Source organism: Scardinius erythrophthalmus (genome assembly GCF_964197995.2).
Source record: "Scardinius erythrophthalmus genome assembly, chromosome: 17".
Classification (NCBI taxonomy): domain Eukaryota; kingdom Metazoa; phylum Chordata; class Actinopteri; order Cypriniformes; family Leuciscidae; genus Scardinius; species Scardinius erythrophthalmus.
Genome location: NC_138237.1, coordinates 18,305,023 through 18,330,220, shown reverse-complemented (window position 1 = coordinate 18,330,220; position 25,198 = coordinate 18,305,023). Strand labels below are relative to the sequence as shown.

Here is a 25,198-nt window from a genome sequence, read left to right as displayed (position 1 = left end):
TCTCAAGCTAGCTAGAGTCTGAGAAAGTGGAGTTAAAATAATTAAGTTACCATGTTGACAGCCCACCGAAGAAGAACGCGGGAAATAACTGGACCAGCACATTCCGTGGCAGTGGTGAGTTATTAGTTATGTTTGCTTGACATAATCAACACACACACACACACACACACACACACACACACACACACACTGATGATGATTATGATGAGACCAAATTTTCAAACATTATTTGGGCCTGATCACAGATGATGAAAAAACATTAATGAAAGATGGAAGCTAAACATTTTCTAATGTGTTAATGTACAGATTAATTTATATGTAGGCTATGGTTTTTTTTTTAGTCCGTCTCTTTCTCTTTGGGAAGACCGCAAATTTGATCAACAGTATGTTACATATTTTTTCAATTTTGGTTAGTGTTAATATTCAACTCAAATATGTACATTTCAGAGAGCAAGACAACCTTTATCCAAAGACATAGACAACCTTTTTCTGAGGAGAAGGAAACAGGAGGCGACACAGAATGAGGTTCTGGAGTTTACCAAGGATCATAGCTCCTGTGATGTGAGAATGCGATGGGAAAGAAACACACAGCGCCGGATGGTGTCGGCCACTATTAGTAGACATCTACAGGAAGCAAGAGAGCAGTACCATATAGGCATTGATGAAAAGAGGGAAAGGTTTGAATGGAATAACCTCATAAATGATTAAGAAATAGGCTAGTCTTTCACTGTAATGTAATGACATTTGTCTGGCTCTTTTTGACAGGCTTCGTGAGCTGCTGGACTCAGAAGAGCAGGAACTCTTAAGGGAGATGGAGGCAAAAAAAGAGACAGTGTTGGAGAGGCAGGCTAAGATGCATGAAAGAGCCACGACTCTACGAGAGAGAAGGGAGAGCGAGAGACAGAGGCTGGTTGCTGATAAATTCGATCAACTCTTCAGGTAGAAGGCCATATCATTAGTAGGTGGACCATCTTGAACTTTGGATTAGATAAGATTTTCCCTCTTCCTGTGTTTTAGAGAGCAGTGCCAGGAGCTGCGCACCATGCAGATGAAGCGCAGACAGGATGAGGTCTGCACTGAGCGTGAATCTCAGATCCGTACTAAGGAGGAAGTGCGACGGATGCAACAAGAAGAGGACAGACTGTTCACTCAGATGTGGGAGAGCGACAGGCTGGCTAAAGAGGAGCGTCATAACCAGGAGGCTCAACGTCAGAAAGAGAACAACCTCCAGCAGAAGGCTTTCCTGCAAACACAGATGGAAATGGTTGAGGAGCAGAGAATCCGGGCCAAGCAGCTGAAGCAAGAGGAGGCCCAGTTACTGGTACTGATCATTCAATTCAATTAATCAATCAAATCAAGTTCGAATAATTATAAGGGATGCACAATATTTCTGTAGGTTATTAGTTATGGGCCAATAATAGAGTTTTTTAAATGATCCGTATCTGTCGATATTAAATATTTAATTGTGTATGCTCATTTACTCTGTTTTTTCATTTAGATGACCTTTAAGGGAAATTAAAATTCTGTCATAATTTACTCACCCTCAGGTTGTTCCAAAGCTGTATTAATTTCTTTCTTCTGTTGAACATAAAAGAAAATATTTTGAAGACTGTGGGTAACCAAGCAGTTGTTGGGTGAACTATCCCTTTAACACTCACTTAAAGTTTCTTAAAATTAATGTTTCTTCTATCATTTTTTAGATAAAATTAAATAAAAAATGTTAGTGTTATTAAATAAAAAATATTATACAATATAAATAATATATTAAATAGGTATTCATTAATTATACACTATTATTTATTTTTTAAATGAACCTTTAAAAACTAAATTACTGTTAAATGTAATCTAATCTTTAGCTAATCTCAAAATGAATATCCATTTTTCATACTGTACATATAATTTTGGGATTCCTAAATTGACTTGTAGGTGATTTTAGTTTTTAGTGTTTTGCTTTTCAAAACACTAAAATTCTAAACACTAAATTCATTTATTTAGACAAAAGTTTATTGAATTTTAAAATCCAGCAAACATTTGTACAAAAAAAGCTGCGCCATTGATTCTTCTGAACGCTGTGTTCCTCAGAGAGACCAGAGGGAGATGCTCCGTCTGGAGGCAGAGCGAGAACACAGACAGAAGCTTCAAGACCAAGAAAAACGACGTAAGCAGCTGGACTTTTCTCTTCGACTGAAGATGAAGCGCCTGGCACAAGATCGGCAGGATGAGCTGGCTCTGGATATGAGCATCCTGAAGAAGCTTCTGAGTGAAGAGAGGGATGAAAAGCAGGAGGAGTTCCTCAAAAAGGTGAGACTTCAGCAGAGTACAGTGTTGTTAACAGAGGTTTTGATCTTCACTTGAAGGAGTAGTTCATCCAAAAATCTAAATCTATGAAATGTTCTTCATGAATAGCTGGAGCGTAAAGAGGAGCAGCACAGGTACCGGGAGTATCTAGCAGACCAGCTGAAAGAGCAGAAACGACAAGAAGCTGAGACGGAGCAACTGTTTGAATCAGAGCTCCAGCAGGCCTGGGCCAGCAGGGAGGCACAGTGGCGTATGGAAAAGGCAGCGAGAGACAGACTCATGAAGGATGTCATGGACACTCGCCGGTTGCAGATCCAGGAGAACTGTGAGGAAAATTCTTTAAGATCAGGCATTTTATATATATATATATATATATATATATATATATATTCAATAAACTTACGTCTAAATCAATGAAAAATAAATCACTAAAATCATCTATCTATCTATAATTATCTATAAATTACAGAAACGTCTGTCTGTCTGTCAGTCTGTGTGTCTGTCTGTTATTCGCATATCTCTTGTACCGTTCGTCCGATGTATTTCAAACTTGACAGGTGTCTCGCTACGGGCACGAGTAAGTGCAGTGCCAAGTTTGACGTTGTTTGGATTAGAAATGCAAAAGAATTCGTTAAATATATATCGGTAAAAGAAGCACACATTGGCTTTTGCTGCTCTAGCCGCTGGCCACTCCCCCTCTCACACACACACAGCCCAGGACCAGAGACAGAGAGGGTCGAAGAAAGCAGCGGAGCTTAAGTAGCGTTTTCTCTGAGTTCACTGTAAAATCCACCATTTGTGGATGTTAACTGAATCTGTAAGTCAGCTATGCTGTTTACTTCTGAATGTTATATTTCATTCTGGTGCGCTTAATGTTATCGCTACTGTGTAATAGTAGCCTATGCTATTCACCAACGAAACATATCCTATTCAATGCGTTCACAGTCTCTTTCACGGGCATCATTTGTAGTAGCCTATTCACAAACTGTTTGCTCAAGCATAGCGTTTTCTCTGAGTTCACTGTGTGCTTTCTACCATGCACAAATAAAAAAGTCACTGAACTTTTGCTGTGTAATTGTAACAATGAGCACTCAAACACACCAAACCAACAATACTAAAAACACACAAAAACTGATTTTGCACGGGCATTTTGCACTAGTTTGTTTTTAATACTGCAAGTCAATTTAGGAATCACAAGATTATAATGTGCAGTATGAAAAATGGATATTCGTTTTGAGATTGCTAAAGATTAGATTTAACAGTAAATCAGTTTTTAAAGATTTATTTCAAATATATATTGTGTATAATTAATACTAATTTAATGTATTCTTTATATTTTATATAATTTTTTATTTAATAACATATTACAAACTAAACCAATTATTACAATTATTATTATTAATTTAAATTTTTCATTAATTTAAAGAAACTAAGTAAAGGGATAGTTCACCCAACAATGAAAATATAAATGATGAGACATATATATATATAATCACTACCATTCGAAATCTGGAGTCATGGTTTCCACAAAAATATGAAGAAGCACAATCACATAAAGTTGAGCACCAAATTAGCATATTTAAAATATAAGTAAAAAAAAAAAGTTATTATGAATTGTAATAATATTTTACAATATTACTGTTTTTACTGTATTTTTGATCACATAGTGAACCTAAAACAAAGAAAAATTTTAATCGTTAAAAAAATCAATAATATGTAATTTATTATTGTACATAAATGTAATAATTAAGTTTTATTAAATGTTAATTAAATGTTTTTTAATCGTTTTTTTTTTTATTCTCTTTAGTGAAAGAGAACCTGCAGAAACAGGCTGAGACTTTCAAAGAGAGAGAGGACCTTGAACGAATCATTCAAGAGAACAAATTGCTGGATGGCGAAGAAAAGACTCGGTAGGTTCCTGTCTCTCAAAGTTGTTCAACTTAATCATACCCATACCAAAACATACAAAAATGAAGGACATTTTGTTTCACATATGTCCAGTTTAAGGGAGGCCTCTCAGGAGTATCAGGCTGATTTACTGGCTCAGATGCTGCACAACCAGCGCATTTGTGAAGCAGAACAAGCTGAGAAAGAACACGAGTTCCAGGAGGGCCTAATGTACCAGGAGCAGTACAATAAGAAGATCCAGGACATCCTTTCAAGGCCTTTATCCGGCGGCACCACAGCAGTTCATCCCTTCAGGAGACGAGAGCGCAGCTCCAGCTCTGGTGGACAGTTGGCATAAATCCAAACCAATTCTACTCAAAACATTAATAACATTCTTAACATTAGTATACGATATTCTAAAAACAGTATAAAAAGAAAACAGATTAAATAAAAGGAACTTTCATTGAAGTTCCTAACTTACATGCTCATTTCTGAATAACTGTATGTTTTACACATTTGTGGGATCTGTGATCAGATTCATTATCCCGTGTCAAAGTTTGTATTCAGACATACAGTAAAATACAAGTCTGACTGGATTAGCTTGTTTTGAGGTAGATATTTGCATGTTGAAAAGATTATTTCAAGATTTCAAGGAAGCAAATAATTTCAATGAATTGATTGTGAAAAGTGTCTTCACATAGATTTCACATAGAAGACTTCCTTTTACACCGCCTTTAACACCAACCATCTAATTAAAAAAATAAGACACTGTCCACAGTTGCTATGAAGCATGTACAGTACACAATACCAGGAGAGGTCAAAAGGTCAAAAATGACACAGTTAACACTCTAGATGATTTCCATAATGATTTGGCAACACGGTTTTAGACCAATAAGCTGCTGGGCTAAATGATTAGTAGGTGAGGGAGTGGGCGGTTAACTTTTGACACTGCAGATTCCACGACAGCTTGTGTATGGTAAAGAAGTTAGTCAACGCCCAATACCTTACCTAGGAGTGCTATGGGTGTGGGAGCAATTGGTATGATTTCATTTCTGTCTCCTTTTTTTCTTTCTCACTCAGCTGTTCAGACAGGTTTAACTTTTACCCAAGCCAGTTTTGAACTTTACAAAATTCTCAGACTATACAATCCTTTAAAGCATGACATGAGGAATATACTATATCTGAATAATTCAGAGCTCTGATGATCATTGTGTCTGGATATTGGCTCAATTTTTAAGAGAAGAAGATGCGTGAACATGAGCTTTATGTCAAGGTAAGTCAGACACAGCTACTCTTTCGTTCTAGATTGTCTTATCACATTAATAATACAGCATGTGGTTCACTGAGATTTACAGGTTACAGCTTTATAAATACATTAATTTAAAAACTATAGCAACCAGCTAAACCACTTTTTCTCAAAACAACAAAAATCACACCGCTATTTATAGAATTTTTTATGTTTAGGATGTGAACACTACTTAGTCTGAATTTCTATTCCACCCTGTACTTTACACATGGCTTGTGTTGTGTCCACTTTGCACACTGCAGATAAGAGTAGAGAAGCTGCTGTGTTGCTTAGCTTTGTGTCTTTGATTAATGATGCAGACACTGAGCAAACACCGCACACTATTCGATTATTCTAGGCAAGTTCTACTCTCAAATATTTCTAAGAAACATAAGAAAAAGTACATGTAGGTATATAGAGAGTTAAACTTCACATTGTATGATCACAATGAAATGGACCCAGTCAGTTTAATCAGAACAGTGTTATCTTGGAGCAATGATGTGTATTCTGATGTTATACTGTATATTAACTAGTAGTTTATTTTTGGAGTCAAAGATGTAACAAGTAACAATAATTTAAGAGAGTTGGTGTCAGATCAGAAACACGGAATTTAGTGATGTATACAGGTCAATGATGTGATTATTATTTTTTTTTTTTTTCTGGATCAAGTAAGCAAAAGAATTTAACAAAATAAATGGCTTCAATACACATTTTCTAGAAATAACATATTTTTGAATTAATAAATACAATTAAAATAAGCAGCGATGCTATTTTACATTTAAATTTACATGTAGTCAATTAGTAGATGTTTTTATCCAAAGTGCCTTACAAATGAGAACCAACACAAGTAATTTATCTTAAGACCCAAACGAACTTCCCTGTAAATAAAGCCAAGTTTTAAGTGTAAGCTTGTGATACACAAGTTAGAGGAGTGCTATGCAGAAAAGCAGATACAAACAAGCATATTTTTATATAGGATTTATTATTGGAAATGCCTGTTTATGGCTTTGGTTTGTTTAAAAATATTAATAAATAAAAAAGCCATCTTGTTGTCGTGTGACAAGATTTACAGATTAAAGATTTACATTGACAGCTATGAGGCAAGTGCTTGTAGCTTTGCATTTCACCTCATTTGGTGTTCAGAACTAATTTAAATGCAAAAGGCACTTATACAAAGGTAAACGCTTTTATCTTAACCAGCTGTTCTCGTAATATTTTCTAACTGGTGTGCTGACAGACTTGAGTCTATACACGTACAATACTGATGTTTACAATCTAGCTAGCATTTTTATTTCTGTCAACGTGGTTTTAATGCAGCGCTGTAATTGGCCAGAGGGTGTCGCTGTAGACACACTGAATTGTGCCATTGATCCATGATCCTCTGCCGCTGCGGTGCGGTCATGTCAGTCATGATCGAGAGTCCATGGAGACGGAAAGAAGGCAGGGCAGCAACTTCACTCCTGCATTTTTGACAATTACATATTTATTTATTTTTTAACCGATACCTTTAAGCCATTATTAGAAGTCTGTGATAACTCGCAGTAATTGCTTATTTTAACTTGTAATTTGTTTATGCGGAGGATGAAGAACGCTTTTCTAACTGAACTTCAATTATGGGGACAGACACCTGCCGAGATCAGGCGCGGCTAACGCGCTAACATTAGCCGTCAGAGGGAGTTCAAAAGTACAAACCAGCACAACATGGAGTGGTGACAGGACACAAGAAAGCTGGATTATAAAGCTTGACGGGAATATCATCATATTCAAGCGGAAATATTTAACCTTGCGTGTGCTGATGTGACTAGTTTAGGTGGGAGCTTCTGTATTTGGGATCATGTCTGTGACCGAACTCTACTCTAAGGTGAGTTGTTGTTATAGTTTACATTTTATTCCACCATTAAATAGATAAGTAGTATGTAATATGTCACAGATGGACAGTAATTTACTGTGCGAGATAGTAAACGACGCCTTCATCAGTCTTTGGATAGGGACTTAAATCTTCGTTTAATGTAACATGACTAGCTTGAAATCTTTTAATTCATCTAAAAACATCATAAAACCTCACAAAAGGTAATCTTCAACTATTTGACGCCGTGTAGTTCTGCATAACCGCCTTTGACTTACTATAAAACACAGGGAAGTATCGCGGACAGGTGTGTTCCTGTTGGTTTCGGTCTGTAAGTAGTTTCGGCTTTCGCGGTGTCTCGATACACACTGAGCTGCCTATCTAGACAGCACGCTTGTGCGCGTTCTAATGCGGCTTTGATGTCAAATAATGCTGTCTGCGAAGGCAGCTCACTGGGTATTGAGACACAACCATGTGTTCATGGCGAGTTCTTCCTCTTATTCTTTAGTGGATCATAGGCTATATTAGACATTACGTGTATCTGTCAAAACCAGCATAATCAATACTGGAGATATTCAGTAACTGCTGTTTATTGGATATTGCTCTTGTCTCGAAGACATGATCCTTGTCCAGTTATAATGAAATTCATCCATTTGTGGATTGCGTAATGTGCTGTTTGGGAATAGTATCATTAGTAGGCCTATGTGACATTTGTTTGGTGTCCCATTGAGTTCCTCATTTGGAAATTTAAATCTGTAGTTTATTGTGTGCTTGTTTGAATTGTTAATATGACAATTGTAGTTTTATTTTCAGGATTACCATACTAGTTATGGAAAACCTGGAAATATTAGTGATTTTTGTCATGGAAATGTATGATTTTAGTAGTTGGCTAAATATTTTTTTCTAAGCTGTGCCTAGCTCTAAAATATTTCAACAGATAGAAATTGGATTTTTTTTATTATTATTATTAATTCTTTTTCCAACTCTCATCACAAATGACTGGAAAATGCATTGGGAATTCTGCAGAAATTTATGTCTTGTCATTTCACAAATGTAATCAATTGATAGTTGTTTATTTTTATTATTTTACCTCTGGTAGAAATATGCCAGAGAAGGAATGCTAGCTGTTAATATGATATTACACATTAGGAAAGTCCTTGGTGTAGCCTCATGTTTATGTCACATATTAATGCTGCAGGTGACTCAGTCTTTCCAAGTTGTTTGGGCCTGTATGCAAATTTCATATTGTTTCTTTTCCTCCTGTCCTCAGCCTTTGGTGAACTGTTCAGTTCATCCCAATTATTACAGTGTCACCATAAGGGTGGATTATTACACCAGTTCACTCCCTTATTTTTGCCTTTGTGTTCTTATCAGACGTTTAACCTAAGAGTATTCCACAGTTTTCAGGTTTTATTATTAGCTTTTGAGCTGTTATCTTAACGATCTCACGCAAAAGACCAAACCAGTGATGTCATCATAACCACTACGTGTATCACTGGTTACACTAACAAGTAGGATTGAATAGACAGACATTTTAAGCATTTTTGTTTTTTGACAGACCTCATTTTAAAGCCCCCCCCCCCATCACCTAATTAAACTTCATAATCTACTTTTTGATAATCTTTATGTAAGACCAGGGAGACAATATACCATCTGTTTTTTCTTCTTAGACCAACTTGCTAGTTTTAAAGAGACAGTGTATACAATATTCTCATACATCTAATAACATAACATCTTATGCTGTTAAATATCTAATGAAATAAGAAGTTTTAGGCAAATGTCTAAATGCTAGTGTCTACAAAATTAACTTTTTGCATATATGCACATTTAAAGTCTGCATGAAACGGAAATGGTATTTTCCTCTGTGACGTATATCCAAGTGAGTTTTGATATAATGGCGGCTTTAAAATGTCTTTCTCTACTGGGAAAATGCACCAAATATATTGATGACTCATCCTGTACTGGCTATTAAAAAAGGACGATCCCTGATGTTTCCCAGTAAAAATACCTTACAAAATCTCACTTTTTGAATGAAAAATAATATTATAAATAATATTAAATTACGTTATTGTTTGATGCTCCCTGCTTTACGAATGTAAGTTATTACTTTGTAACCTTTTGTTGGAGCTTTGTGTCTTTGTTTGGTGGTTGTTCTCAGAAAGAGGATTAGTTTGGGGCACAATGCACCCCAGCTGAAGTTTCGACCCTCCTCCTAAATGGGAACTTTTGTTGAATTGACCCCAGCACAACCTAGATTTGATGGGGCTAATATCTCTTTTTGTCCATTCCAAATAGATTCTCTGAGTCTTTTCTTCTGCTGTGCTGTTTCAACATAAACACCCCCTTTGTATTTTTTGTTTGGGTGTAATACATGGTCATCTCTGCATCTCCTTGATTAAACCATGTGCTATAGTACGTCACTGTTGAGGTCTCTCAGTGCCTCTGGGCAGATAAACAAGTCATGTGCAGGTCCAGGGGGAATGTACCATTGGGCTGGATGTGCGATCACACTCCCTGCACTCATGGCTTGGCAAATGCCACTGCTAAGGTAACTGATGCAGAAATGAGAGTCTCCAGGATGACTGGGGAGAGAAATCTGAGAGAAGCACTTAAGATGTTTTATTGTAATGTTCATGCTCTTTTTTTTTTTCTTTTCTTTTTTTATGTAAGAAAATGGTGTACCTCTGTGAGTCCCTGTATAACTTGTAATCTAAATTACGGCAGGTTTTAAAGATGTGAATTATAACTAATTCTTGTTTAGATGTGGATTATAACTAATTCTTGTTTAACATCCCTTTAATGGCTCCATCAGCACAGCTCAAAGTAATATGATTAACCCAGTGATTATGGGTGTAGTAGGCTACTAACAAGGCTGGGTGATATTGCTTAATGGGTTAGTTCACCCAAAAATGAAAATTGTCATTAGTTACTCACCCAGTCACGTCATTCCAAACCCAGTCATGTCGTTCCAAACCCTTTAGACTTTCGTTCACTTTCGGCTTTTATTCACGTACTCTAAAAAATGCTGGGTTGTTTCAGCCCATGTTTGGGTCAAATATGGACAAACCCAACCACTGACTGGGTTTAAAAATGTAAATAATTTTTCTGTAAACCAATGGTTGACCCATATTTGATCCATATTTGACCCAAACATGGGTTGAAATAACCCAGCATTTTTTAAGAGTATAGACATTGACAGGCGAACATAAATAGAAGTTAAGCCGAACTTGCTTGAACCGTGAGAACAAATCTCATTGGTTCTTGCGGAAGCCCAAACGTGCTGCGTAACACACGACAATGAACCTCATTGGTTCTCGCACATCAAGCAAGCATATTTGAACTTCCCTTTACCATATCTGATGTGTGCATTGATGAATAAAAGCCTATTCAGTCTGTTCATAATACAAATCGATCATGTCTTTCGATCTTCATTTGTGTTCCGAAGATAAATGACAGTCTTATGTGTTTGGAATGACATGAAGGTGAGTAATTAATGACAGAATTTTCATTTTTACTAACCCTTTAATTATTGCTAAAATAAAATATAAAATTGTATTTAGTTTTTCTTTGGGGCTTTTGACAGTTTGCAATAATTTTATAAGATCAATTATTTGTAAATAAGCCATTTAAACCAATAAGACATAAATTCAATAAACTAGTAAAATAAAAATCTAAGTAAAAAAATCCACTAAATGAACACAAGAATATTATTTAAATGCACATTTATGATATTAAATGTGTTGTAAATATGCAACATTATCTCTAAAATATAATGCAGTATATCTCACAATGCAATATATCCTACCAAATTGCATGTGTTTTTATAATGAAATGGGAATTTTATACAGAATTGGGAAAATAGGGACAGCAAAACCGTTTTTCAGTGCACCTGCACTGAAAAGCTCCGGGCACTTTTCGGTGCACTCCGGGCACTTTTCATTGATTTAGCAGGAAGTCTCGCGCTCACCTGTTAACCACTGCAGCAAGCCTCACACTCGGGTAGTGGTGTCAGATTTCACAGGGATTCAGGCCAGTCATTCCTGGACAGTGGTCAGGACAAAGATCACAGGTGGAAAGGGAAAAAAGTGTGAGGCGTCCCCCAGGAAACACCTGATCTCTCCCTCTAGGACGTTTTGTGAGCGTGCTGACAGTGATCAGGGTGTGGCTAGCAGAGACACAGAGCTTTGTTCTAACCGTTTACCCTGTAGCCTCATGGGGAAAGTGTGCTGAATCTAGTGAAACATTAGACTTCCTGACATTGAGCTTTGCCCTGCAGAATTATACTAGGGGTGTAGGAATAGTTTATTAATTTATAATAGTTACAGCTGTTATTCATAAATGCAATTCATTGGTGCACTCTATTCCAAAAAACAACATGTTTTTCTTATTTTTCATTAAAATGTAATAATTTGCGATCATTTTGCATTGAATTTCCTTTTAAAATGACAAAAGTTTGGGGTCTGTATGAATAAATGTATTTAAAGAAGTCTCTTATGCTCACCGAGGCTGCATTTATTTGATCAAAAATACAGTAAAAACAATTTAAAATAACTTCCATTTTAATATATTTTCAAATGTATTTTATTTATTGAATTGCTCCAGTCTGCAGTGTCATATGATCCTTCAGAAATCATTCTAATGCTGATCTGCTGCTCAATAAACATTTCTTATTATTATCAATGTTTAGAACCGTTGTGCTGCTTAATATATATATATTTTAAATTGTGATGCATTCGTTTTTCTTTTTTTGAAATAGAAAATGTATTCTTTTTTTATTATTTGAAATAGAAATCTTTTGTAACACAAATGTCTTTACTGTCTCTTTTGATTAATTTGCATGCATCCTTGCTGAATAAACATTAATTTCTTTACAAACTAGATGTACCGCATCGCGGTACAAAATATGACCGCCGCTCAGGCCTGCACTGGCTTTCCACAAAAATAAATGACGTGGAGTTATTTGGCTGTATTGCGTGTTTATGTATATACCTAAAAAAAGTAGTAGTGTGTGTGTGTGTGTGTGTGTGTGTGTGTGTGTGTGTGTGTGTGTGTGTGTGTGTGTGTGTGTGTGTGTGTGTGTATGTGTGTATGTGTGTGTGTTTGTGTCTGTGTGTGTCTGTGTGTGTGTGTCTGTGCGTGTATGTATGTGTGCGTACATGTGTGCGCGTGTGTGTGTGTGTGTGTGTGTGTGTGTGTGTCTGTGCATGTGGATTTGTATGTGTGTGTATGGGTGTGTGTCTGTGCGTGTGGATGTCAGTGTGTGTGCATGCTTGCGTTTCTTTGTATTCCTGCATGTGTGTGTGTGACAGTATCATCCTAAACCAGCAACCCTTCGCTCAACAGCACCATCTACAGGCCGATGAGTGTACAGTCACTAAATGTGCACATAAATGAATTTATTTTATACCCCCCCATGGATGAAATTCTACGAAACTTAGCATACCCCCAGAGGATGTCAAGTTAATCATACACATGAAATATGGTGCAGTTCTGAACATCTCCACTGAAGATAGGGGCGATTAAAGCAGAATAATATTGCATTTTCATTTTTTATGGGAGGGGCGCAAATCACAAATGAGTGATTTTGGGCTAGGTTGATGTGGGCCCTTAAGAGCAACATACCATAAAAATTTCTTCATCCTCGGTGCCACGGTTCAGGTAGTTATTTAGGAAAAACTGCATTTTTTTGGGTTTGGGGGGGCCCAGCGCGGGGGGGGGAGTGGCCCCCGGGGACCAAACGAAATTTTTCCTTAGAAGTCTAGTGGGGCTACATGCCCACCAAATTTCATGTTCCCCGGTGCTTCGGTGTCCCTGGTATCGTTGACGAAAAATTCAGTTAGAGGATAGAAAAAAAAAAAAAAAAACTTTGACAATCCCTATATGACCGCTTTCGCTAGCTAAGCTAGCGGCGGTCATAATAAATCTTACTGACCCCAAATATTTGAACGGTAGTGTAACATAATAAAGTAAAAACACTCTTTTACTCTGAAAAGCACCACATTATGAAGTAGTTTGTGAATTATGTTTCATTGTTAGACCCATTTTTATGGTGCATAGAGCTGCCGCAAACCCTCGTAGCTCAGTTAAACAGCTGACGTGGATGCAGGTCTTTTTGTCATGCAGCTCAAAGAAGCCATGAAAAACCAGTTTCGCAGGTCTCACCCTTGTTTCTCACCAGCTCCCTCCCACCACAACAGCTTTTCCAGTGGCCTTCATTACTGTGTTCTTGAAGCCCAACAGATCAGGACACTAGGAGCTGACTCAGATAATGAAACAAAAGTCTCACACTTCTTCATACACAGCTGAAATGTTTTTGCTTATTATTGATTTATTATTTGTTTCAATATAGAACACACACACTCATACATGATGCAGTTTGGCTACTTCTGCTGAGGCCCTAAATTGTGTGACAGTCATTCCTGTATCTTGGTAGCCAGGCTCCCGTCTTGTAAATAACCCTGACAAACTTGTAGCTGATTGTATTGACTCTGTGTCCCGACTGTCCACTGAGAAGTTCCATCTCATTACGGTTGCTGGAAATGCATTGAACAATTAGCAGAGCAGTCAGTCTCACACGATGACAGGAGGACATTGGTGATTGCTCAGGTGTGGAATGGCATGCATGCTAAATGCTGGGACTTTAGTCTGGTTAATCGTTTCCCTTCTTGGCCTTTGTTAGAGATGCCGTCACTGCTTCTTCATGCAGTATCAGCTTTCATGGTTCAAAGATCATACCCGTTTTAACTGATAGATTTTTCCGTTTAAGCTTCGTCATGCATGCTTTGAATTTGTGTTCTGAATGTTTGTGAGAAATCCAAAATGAGAGTCAACAATATGGAGTTTAAAAGAAATAGTTGTCTCTCTATTAGATGTGCAAAAATGTCACTGCTCGTTTTTTCTCGATTGTTAAGGCTTTTGAGATGTTTTCTCTTTCATCAGAAAAGCCATTGATGATTTTTAAAGGGATAGTTCACCCAAAAATTATCATTTAGAACAGGGCTTCCCAAATGGGTTTGTGAGTTGATGAAAAATGAATAATTATATTGAATGTTAAATTAAAATAAATAATTAGGGCTGCACGAGAATCTCCATCTAATGTGATTAACAAATCAAAGGCTGCAATTTGATTAAATAATTGTATAGTCTGATTTCAGAATAAAGCATGCATGCATCATATTTCATTATTATAATTCTCAAATATTCGTTTTTATTTTAGAGTAAAATTTTTAATTTACAAAAGTAATATATTTCTACCTTTATTTTTATAATTAGTTCAAACATGCTACTACTACTAATAAAATAAGAATAAAAATTACATTTAATAACATTTAAAGGCATCCAAAAATGAAAATTACCCCATGATTTACTCACCCTCAAGCCATTAGGTGAACATTCTTCTTTCAGATAAATACAATCGGAGTTAGCCTATAGTGAAAAAATGTCCTGGCTCTTCCAAGCTTTATAACGGCAGTAAATAGGTGTTGATATTTTGAAGCCCAAAAAAGTACAGCCATCCATCATAAAAGTAATCCACACGGATCCGGGGGGTTTTACATTAAATTTTTTTACATTTAAAAAAAATTAAACAAAAATATGCGCAACTTGTCAGTGACTTGCAGCTTTGTGATCAGTAGTAAATGCTGCTCTATCTGAAAGCACTGCAAGTTTGAGTCGCTTATAACGTGCATTTGAAAAAGCAACACGCTTCAAACATATTTCCAAACTTTAGAAGCATTTATGAACCTCTTGTCCAACAAAAGACAACATTTAATAAATCAATCAAAGTTTCAATCTTCTGTTTATTCAGCTACAGGGATAGTATGATGCCCATAGGGATTTCCTGAAATCAGTGTGTTGTCTACTTCTTCAGGAATATGTGTAGTGTCTGAGCGAGAGCGCCCTCTGGCTTTCAGATGGAGCACAGAGCTGTGCATCAAATAATCGCAGCCTTTGCCAAATCGCTTGCGGTTACATTTCGATTAATCGTGCAACCGACACAAGTCGACTTGCGTAGGCCATCTGCCGGAAGCTAGTTATTTTAATTTGTAAAGTTTTAGATATGGATATTTTTCGTACACAAACATATCACTTCGCTTCTGAAGGTCTTTATTAACCCCCGGAGCCTTTTGGAGTACTTTTATGATGGATGGATGTGTTTTTTTGGGGTTAAAAATATCAACACCTATTCACTTTTTATGGTTTTGGTTTTTGTTTGTTTCTTTGTCCAGACAGTGAAAGTAAATGGTATCCAATTTAGTTTGGAAGCCCATAAATCTTCTCTCTGACTTGAAATTTTCAGAACCTTGTTCCTAGTACTTGGCCATCTCATACATTCTGTAGAAATCCTGTCACTTCAGTGCATTCATTTTCCAAGCCAGTTTTTCTGGACTCATAGGGAATAGTTGATAAGCAAGATGCTCAGTCAACTGTTAATTAATTCCTGTGAAAACAGCCGAGCATAAGTGAGCCCTTCATAGGTGCTTATTCATATAATAATTTTACATTTAATTAAAATTTGGTCTGATCAGCATCACCCATGCACAATAGCTAACTAATTAAGGCATCCTAACAGAAATGTAACTTCATAAGTAATATCACCAACAACGTCATTAAGAAGCATGCAAGAGGCGCATCCAAATGATTCCTAGTATAGAGTCTTATATTAAAGGGTTAGTTTACCCAAAAATGTTTCTGTTATTAATTACAATATCGTTCCAAACCCGTAAGACATTCGTTCATCTTCAGAACACAAATGAAGATATTTTTGATGAAATCTGAGAGCTTTCTGACCCCTCCATTGACAGCAACGTCATTGCAACTTTCAAGGCCCAGAAAGGTAGTAAAGACATTGTTAAAATAGTCCATGTGACATCAGTGGATCAACCTTAATGTTATGAAGCGACGAGAATAGTTTTTGTGAACAAAAATAACAACTTTTCAAAGGATGCAAAGGAAAAACTGTATTTTTATGATGTCATAATATGGGGTCAGACTCAGACAGCTATAATAGATTATTATGGGATGATGTATCCTCTACAAGCTGTCAGAACTTGGTTAACCTCATCCTTAATTTGCCAATCATGCATTCGTTTTCTCCTTCAAAAGAATCCTTTCACACGGATTGTACACATGGTCACTTGGGGCATGTTTTGATGGAGGGGGGGGGGGGGTTCTTTTGTGTCTGAGTGCTTTTTAAAAAGGGGACTTGCTTAGCACTGGGGCACAAAGTGACATTAATTAGTATAAATTAATTAATCGAGTATGAAAGGGAACAGTGTTTCTCCCCACCCAAAAATAGAGGTAGGACCAAATAGACTCATTTGTTTAGCTGGACTGAACCTCTACTGATCATTTAGTGCAGTTGTTTATGTTGTCATTTGCTAATGAGGCATTTGATCATTCATAAATATAGAATTAGGCCTGTTTATTGTACCACATACCATGTGCTTTTGTTTTTCTAGCATCACTAACAGCAATTTATCATCTGAAACCAGAAAAGTAATATTTTTTCAGAGGTTTAGTAAATGTAATTCCACATTCTGCCCAATGTTGTATGTACAAATTGAAAGCTTTGAAAACAAATAGTGGAGAAAAAAAAGGAAATTGTACTATACTAAAACATAACTGTTGTTATTGCTTGACAACAGAAAAACACCCAGGCCACCTCTGACAATACTGCGCTGTCAAGGTAGACACCCAGGTTTTGTCATCAGAAAATGATTTACAAACCAAATAAGTAGATTGATCTCGAACACAATTTGCATGAGGCCTACTCTACTGAAACACTTCTATATTAGGGCAACTATGGACCTATTTGAGGTCAAAGCATCATATTTCAGTTCATTCTTTTCGCTTTCTGTACACACACCCATCTGTTAAGTTCCTCTACCGTGTGTACCTAAAGCTTTTAAAAGGCTAGGTCGCCCAGAAATGGATCTTTTATTTAGTCCTCCTCATTTTCTTACAGACCTGTATGTCTCTTTTCAGTCATGAATGTCAGAATGTCCAAGCGACTCTTTTTCATAGAAGTGAATGGTGACCATGGTTGTGAAGGCAAGATTTTCAGTGAATAACACACATTTCTGGCTGTCCTATGGCTTCGTACAATTTGGTATATAGCACACAAGACAAATGTACAACTTTTTTGTACTTTTTGGAACCCATGATCGCTATTCACTTTAATTTTATTAAAGAAACGGCTTAAAAAGTTTTCAAAACATCATTGTTTCTGTTTCACGGATAAAAGCGCTATATGAGTTTGGAATGATGTAAGGGAGAATTTTTCATGTGAACTGTAACTTAAAATATATAATGTCTGTTAAATCAGGAGTGATTCTCAAACGAGTTTCCTTCAGCTTGCAGCTTCAATAATCGACAGAGGTGATGCAAGACTTCATGGAATGAGGTGCATTTGCTTATATCACACCTGCCCCAGATTCCTCGAACTTACACAGAGTTCCTGAAATGTCAGTGATGTGCAACGTGTGTGTGCTTTGGAGTATTATTAATTGGACAGGTTTCTAGGCTTCTTCCATTGAATATGTTCATATGACAGTTGATCTATATAGACAATTGTAGATTGCTCATTTAGCAAACCCAACATTTTTACCCAGAATTAACCCAGTGTTTTTCTTTGCACAGTAGTCCAATTACAAATCACATTCATAAACGACAGACCATTCTTCAATGTTTAGATCCTGTTCAGTTTTGTAGAGTTTTGATTTTTATAAAGGCAGCTAGACCCGTACTGTACTTTAGCACCAGAGTGACATTTTTTTTGATAAGATTAAAAACCATATTTGAGAGTATTTGTGCAACTGTTGTGCATACTCATCTGTGCGAGAGGGCACACATTACGAGCCAGAGTGGCTAAACCAAACCTTTTTTTGATTTTAAAAAAGCAGGCCTTCAAATATTTTTTTTTACATTATTATTGTCTTTTTAATCTTTGAAATGTATTTTATTATTATACACTACTGCTCAAGTTTGGGGTCAGTAAGATACTTTAAATGTTTTTTAAATTATTTTTATACTTGCCAAGGCTGCATTTATTTGATCAAATACAGTAAAGAAAAAACAGTAAAAATTCTTCAGTGTCACATGATCCCTCGGAAATCATTCTAATTTGGTGCTCGAGAAACATTTCTCATTATTACCAATGTTCAAAACAGTAGTGCTTTATAATTTTTTTTCTAAGAAAATGTAATCCATTTTTTAAATACGTTCAAAAGAACAGCATTTATTTGAAATGGAAATTGTAAAAAATTGTAAAGACTCCCAAACTTTTGAACAGTAGTGTTGTCAAGTGCTTGTGCTAATGCTGCTCCTTGTTATAAATGACTCTTGTTTTGAAAAAATGGCACTTGTTTTACTAAATAAATGCTACTTTAAAATTATGTAATGTACGAAATTCGTACATTTTCAAAATCATCTTACACTCACAGCATTTACATATTTTTGTCCTATAAATTGCTCTCTAAATTATAAATACCACTGTCAATGATAGGTAGTAAATTGTGACTTGTTGGTTGCTAACATTGGACCTTTGAGAGGACGTCTTGCTTGTTTCCCACTTCATGAAAATTATGCAGAGGGCTCCATTAAAAAGTTTCAAATGAGTCGGTGTTATCAGCTCTTGTTATCATCAAGCTTCTTGCGTCTCTTGAGCCTTATTTTGTGCTGTATCTGTGAACAGCCAGAACGCTACACTGAAACATTAAAAGACTGTGTGATGTAACAGACGGCAAAGCCAGACAAGACCCCTGCTGTTCGATCGAAATCTGTTGTTTCCGCTGTGTCTTGGTGAATCTCATTCTTAGCTCTTAAGTTTTCGTTTTATTTCTACCTGAGGCACATCAGTCTGAGTTCAGTATGTCCCGTCATTTCACTCAGCTTGGTTAAAGTACGTCCCCATTGTGTCAGATCAGATCAGATGAGCCCAAACTCTAAAGCTGGGTATATGCTGTGAATTTATTTATTTATTTATCTTTAGTACATTTATTATTTCAGATTTTTGTCAGAATTTTTTTTTTTTCTTTTTTTGTCTTGTTAGGCCTATATGATATGATCCCAGTAAGATCTTCTATTATTTTTATTTTTTTATAGATAATTTGGCATTCGATCAAGCTGCAGGTGTGACCTGTAGAAGTTTAGCCTTTGCTGGTTATCATATCTTTGTTTAAAGTAGCCGTGACCACAAGTACACTGTTCAAGAGGAACAAAAATCACCCCATCGCCTGCTTTCCTCACATTCGATGTTGACATTCAATTCATTGTTGCACATACTCGCTCACTAACTAACTCCATATGAAACCATCATATGAATAATATTAGAAACAGCACGCTCAAAGTCAGCACTTGATCCATTCATATCTTTAAATCATCCTGCAGTATCGCTCACTCCGCCTTTAACTAGGATTGAAAACGCTGTTGTCAGCCGGGAAGGCTCTGATAAGGAGCGACTTCTACGGAGAAGACTGCAAAGTTCAGCCTTTTAGTTAAGAGGTGTACCCGGACTGAGGTGTCCTTCCACAGTACTACTGTAGAAGTTTGGTACCATTCTGGGCATTATTAGTGGGGTAATTTACAAGATACATCCTAGGTTCCATTAGCGACTGCACTGAGCCATTCGGCTGATATCTCTAAATAAGCTCTAACTTTAATAATGTTCAACCAAGGGAAAAAAGGCTTCTGGGGGGGTGTTTGGCCTCGAGGTCATGGTGCAGAGGACCCTAGGTTGATTTTACTCCGAACCATCCCTTTAAGGCACTTTAAGTGTTTTTTTTTAAATATCCCTTTGCTTTTGGTGATTGAAATACTGCAAAAGGTGTTGTGGATTACACTTGAAGAAAGAAAGTCATACAAGTTTGGAACGACACAAGGAAGAGTAAATGGTGACAGAAATTCCATTTTTGGGTGAACTAGGCTTTCCCTTATATTATTCATCCTGGTTCTAGCTTGAACACTGAGGACTTTACAGCATTGTTTGACTTGTTTGCTGCTTAATTTGAGGGCATGATTTATTAGTTAAGAATCTGTTAAGGCTGATCATGCAGAGTTGTGGTGGATTTAGCAACTGAATGTGCTTCTAATAAACTTGTGGCTCTTTAAGCGGCTTATACCCACTTATTTCTTTTGTGGATTTTTTTGAAGGTCGAAAGCCGTGTTCTTTACACACACACACACACACACACACACACACACACACACACACACACACACACACACACACACACACACACACACACACACACACACACACACACACACACAGGCACACAGATCGCCAGCAGAAGTTGACTTCTAACTGCCTTCAGGATTGATAACAGCTCACTCTCATTACATACTCAGTTTATCACTAACATTGAGGCATTGTGCATCACTTGGAGCAGAAGACACAATGGTTCATCATTCAGTGGTATCTTATTTTTCTTTGATTCATGAATCTCTCTTTTTTTATATAGGTAGGGTAGGCAATTTGTTTTATAAACACTTTTTGTTATACTGGTTGAAACTCTCTTCACATCCTGATAGCAATCAATAGAAATGGTCTGTTCTATTCTAAATATTAAAATATCTACATATATTTTCTGTGAAAGTCTCAGGACCGAATGCAACGATACGGTGTCCTACCTGCCAGTTAACATGTATTTCCATCCCTCCACCCAGACGTCACACGTCATCAGTTCGTTCTTTAAGGCAATGCAGAGTTGTAGACAGGCAGTCACCGAGCGCCACACAGACACCGCCTTTTACAGTTCCTCCTGAACCAAAACAACAAGCTTATGCTGCGTTCACACCATGTCGTAACCATAATTACGAGATGGCAACCCATGACGTTCTACCCGGAGCTCACGTCCTCAGACTCGGATTTATGCGTTTCTATGTCAACACTAACAACGCTGAAATGAATCTGCAGCAGTCAGGTGGTACAACTAGAGCTCTGTAAGCTGTTTACGTTCATTGTTATTGTAATGTTATGTGCTTTGAGACATGAGGTAATTTAACGCCGTCTCTCATCTCGTGACGCTTTGCAGAATCTGCTGAATCTGTTCGAAGGAGGCGTGGCTTTGGAGACGCTCTAGAGAGGGTGGGATCTTGTTCTTTCAAAGCTAGCTTGCTATTGCTAGCCTGTCGGAAATTGCCTACACTACCTTTAATACCTTGCCTAAACCTCAATGCTAACTGGATGAGAATCCATCTCCAATGGGTACCTCAGACCTCTCTCTGGGTCATGATGGATGAAGAGTTATCCAGCTAGGCTACTAACTCTAAGACTATATGAGAGAATAATGCTACTTTAATACGTCCAGTAGATGTTTCAAACATATCAGGCTTTTCACACTGCTTTTAACCCCGGGTTATCGTCATTCTAAACCCTGTTTTTATCCCTGGTAAAGAAAAATTTCATTTTAGCACAGCTTTTTACCCGGGGTTAAGAAGCCCTTCTCCAGAGCTCCAGAATTTTTGCAGTATGAAATGATGCTGCTTTAGAATGTTAAGTGTCAAGTGTGAAAAGCCATATACTGTATCATTTTTCAGGGTAGAAATCCTCAGACGCATACACTTTCCATTTGAGTATTCTTCCAGCATTTGATTGGAAGGATATGGCAAATTCTACAAACACAGTCTGCGTACATCCCACTGCGGTTCAATTTGTCTCTGAACTCTCTGCCTGTACTGCTGATCCTCCAATTATTTACAGATTCTGCTGATAAAAGCACTGGAGCTGTATATCTCTGTATTCAGCTTTATTCTTTATTATGAGAAGATGAATGACCGCTTGGGTCGTTGTCCTCATGGATAAGTGAAACCATTAGGGCTGGGACGATACACCTATCTCCCGATTCGATATTATCACGATACTTGGGTGCCGATACGATATGTATTGCAATTTAAAAAAATATATATATTTTTTAAGAATTGCGAATCTACAAGTATTGCGATTTGATATTGCAACTAGATTAAACACCATGGGGAAAAGTTAAATCATACACTTATACAGACTGTACATGATGTATAAGATTAGTCATATTTACAAAAACAATTCATCACATTTTTCTGACTTACAGAAGCACCGTACAGTACTACTACATTCTCTTTAATAAATGATTCAATAACAAATTCATTTTTTAACAGTCACTTGTCGCCACCTTGTGGCAAAACAATGTAATCGATAAATGCGTTATTTTAAGCGTAGTACCCCAGAGTGCAGTCTGGACGATGGGGCGGGGCGACACTTTTAAGCGGGGCGACACGTGTCACTCCGCCCACACCCAATTTAATTGGTTTATAATACCGCAATCTTATTGGTGTAGACGATTCAGGTCTGAGCATGCGCATTCCTTTCAGTTCGATTTTATGAATGATTTGGCCGTATTAAAGAAATATTAAATGCTAACTTTAATCGTAGGCTATATGTTGTCGGTTTACCATGGTAATTTTAGTTAAGATCTATTGGCTAATGTTTTATTGTACTTAAGAAACAGAATGGATGAAGTTATTGTTTAAAAACGAACGCAGGCCTACTTCAAAGAGATGTTTTACAAACTCGATTTTACTCAAAGGATGAGAATTCACTGTAAGAATGTAAAAGCAGCTGATTTTCATTTTTAAAGCACGACCGTTTTTTGTTGTCATTTTTTTAGCGAGATGTTGTCCAATGCGTGCGTTATTTGGTAGGCTACAGTGCAAATAAAATGTTTAATGGCAAACTCACGTTTCTTTGTTAATAAAATGAGGGCCTGTTGGTTCTGTAAAATCCCTATGTTATAGTTTTAAAGATTCATGTTTTATAAGTGTCGACCGTAGGCTACAATTCGACTATATGTTACTGTGACATCATCAGGCCATTGGGTTTTGTGCGTTGGCTACAATAGAATTAAAACCGTGTAGTGCTGAAATGTGAAAATAAATAAATATGTATTTACTAAAACAGATTTATTATATCGATCTGGGCTTGTATACTATTTGGTAGGCTAGCCTATTATTGTCTTATTTGTCACTGTGGTTTTGCTTTAAAATAAAATAAAACAAACTTTCGGATTTATCCGATGTTTTACTGAAATACAGTGAATTATCATCATTTGTGTAAAATCCCGAGTTTGTGTTTATTCACTGATCCTAATGGAAAAACGAAGAAGCATTTACGAATGATTTGAAATTCCGGAGCCCTGCATGACATGCGGAAAAATATTGTCTAGCCTATATCAGCCTAGAAATGATCTCTCCTTTGATAGCCTATATGCCAGTAATTTCATGCTGTCATGATCATTGCTCACTAAAAGTGGCACTGACTTATCTGCTGGGTAAATTAATAAATATAAGAGTAGGCTATCTAAATTTCAAACAGTAATTTATCAGCAACATATTTCGTGATATTGCCTAGCCCTAAAACTGCTCAATATTAGCCTAAAGCTTACAATATGATTTTTTGTAAAGCTGCTTTGAGACGATGTGAATTGAGCGCTATACGAATACATTTTGACAGTAACTTCATCTAACTTGACCCGTAAATTCAGCAAAATATTATCCAATTGATCATTAGGCTACTGAAATCGGAAATCCCCATGGTTATCATCACTTAATATTTCTGTAGTATGGCCAAACAGCGTCGAAGTCGTAGATCATTCATAAACTCCTACCATAGACTCGTACATAAAGGAATGCGCATGCTCATGCCTCAAACGGCTACGCCAATTAGATTGCTGTATTATAAACCAATAAAATCGGGTGTGGGCGGAGCGACACGTGTCGCCCCGCCTAAAAGTGTCGCCCCGCCCCATCGTCCAGACTGCACTCTGGGGTTACTCTTTTAAGCACCAAATTATTATCAAAAGCTGATATACTCTTTCGCTATCATAGACATCAGTATTTATATTTAAACTTTAAACTTTTGTCCCAGTACTTCTACGATAATTTGAACTATTGTATCACAGAAATAATGATACTGAGGAAAAGACTGCTGTTTCATGACAACTCTCTCTGGGTCAACGGCAGCGCCAACACAGATTTGAATGTTGCGATATGATTTTGTCAAAGGTTTAATAGACAGAAGAAATGGAAGAAGATGGCGTGGGTGTTTGAATCAAGATCACAGTCTTTTAAAGATGAATCGTGCAGCTCTACTGTCTTATAACTCTCTCTCAGCATATGAGTAACAGTTAGCCTCGCAAGGGCTTTTCAATGCATTGAGTCTCAGGCAGGACGCTCTCACGCGTCCACTTATATTACGTCACTCAATACTCAAATAACGACACATTTCATCCTCTGTTGAAACTAAAGTGGCTAACTTCTGTCAACCTCATCTACAAGCAAGGGCAAAAATAAAGCAATTTAATTTGAATTAATATCGATTCTGTAATAAAAAAAATGATTTTAAAATCGTTTAAAAAAAATCTCGATACCTAGGTGAATCGATTTTTCTCTCAGCCCTAGAAACCATGATTGTTGTGTATGTTTAGATTATGTTTAATATGTTTAATATGTTATGTCTTGTTTGATGTTTGTCTTGCTTTTATTTAAACATGGTTTTTATCTGTGTTTTTCAGTACACCCGGGTTTGGATCCCTGACCCAGATGATGTCTGGAGGTCGGCTGAAATCGTCAAGGATTATAAGGAGGGAGACTCAGTGCTTCACCTCAAATTAGAAGATGAATCGGTGAGCATACAGCCTCCCCTTCTTTCACCTAATCATATATTTATTCTGTAATGTGATTTTTATTAGTGAGTCTTATGGTTCACACTGCAGATTAATCGGATTTGCTTTCCAGACCCAATCTTTGGGGGTAACAGATACAGATTTATGTTCTGTTACCAAAATATTCATAATATTCAAATATTAATTATATTAATATAATTATTATATTAATATTAAATATTA

The 25,198-nt window shown here is 36.8% G+C and overlaps 2 protein-coding genes across 3 annotated transcripts in view; both read left to right on the top strand.

Annotated features, from left to right (window-relative positions):
- Window positions 1–51: 51 nt before the first annotated feature.
- On the top strand, window positions 52–4,543 carry cfap53 (cilia and flagella associated protein 53; the record flags this gene model as incomplete). Its single annotated transcript, XM_081391463.1, has 8 exons — window positions 52–114; window positions 448–677; window positions 766–939; window positions 1,018–1,321; window positions 2,083–2,301; window positions 2,407–2,623; window positions 4,106–4,208; window positions 4,300–4,543. 8 exons carry the CDS (start codon window positions 52–54, stop codon window positions 4,541–4,543), a joined length of 1,554 nt encoding a protein of 517 aa, XP_081247589.1.
- An 804-nt stretch (window positions 4,544–5,347) lies between these two features.
- Window positions 5,348–25,198, top strand: part of myo5b (myosin VB) — a 54,971-nt gene continuing 35,120 nt past the window's right edge. The window contains exons 1-2 of one of the 2 annotated variants that reach the window (XM_081391563.1): window positions 5,348–5,458; window positions 24,866–24,976. In XM_081391563.1, the coding sequence (XP_081247689.1) occupies window positions 5,432–5,458; window positions 24,866–24,976 (138 nt within the window). In that variant the 5' untranslated portion in view covers window positions 5,348–5,431. Of the gene's footprint in view, window positions 5,459–6,864; window positions 7,332–24,865; window positions 24,977–25,198 lie in introns of those variants that run through there. The other variant, XM_081391562.1, reaches the window with a different exon arrangement.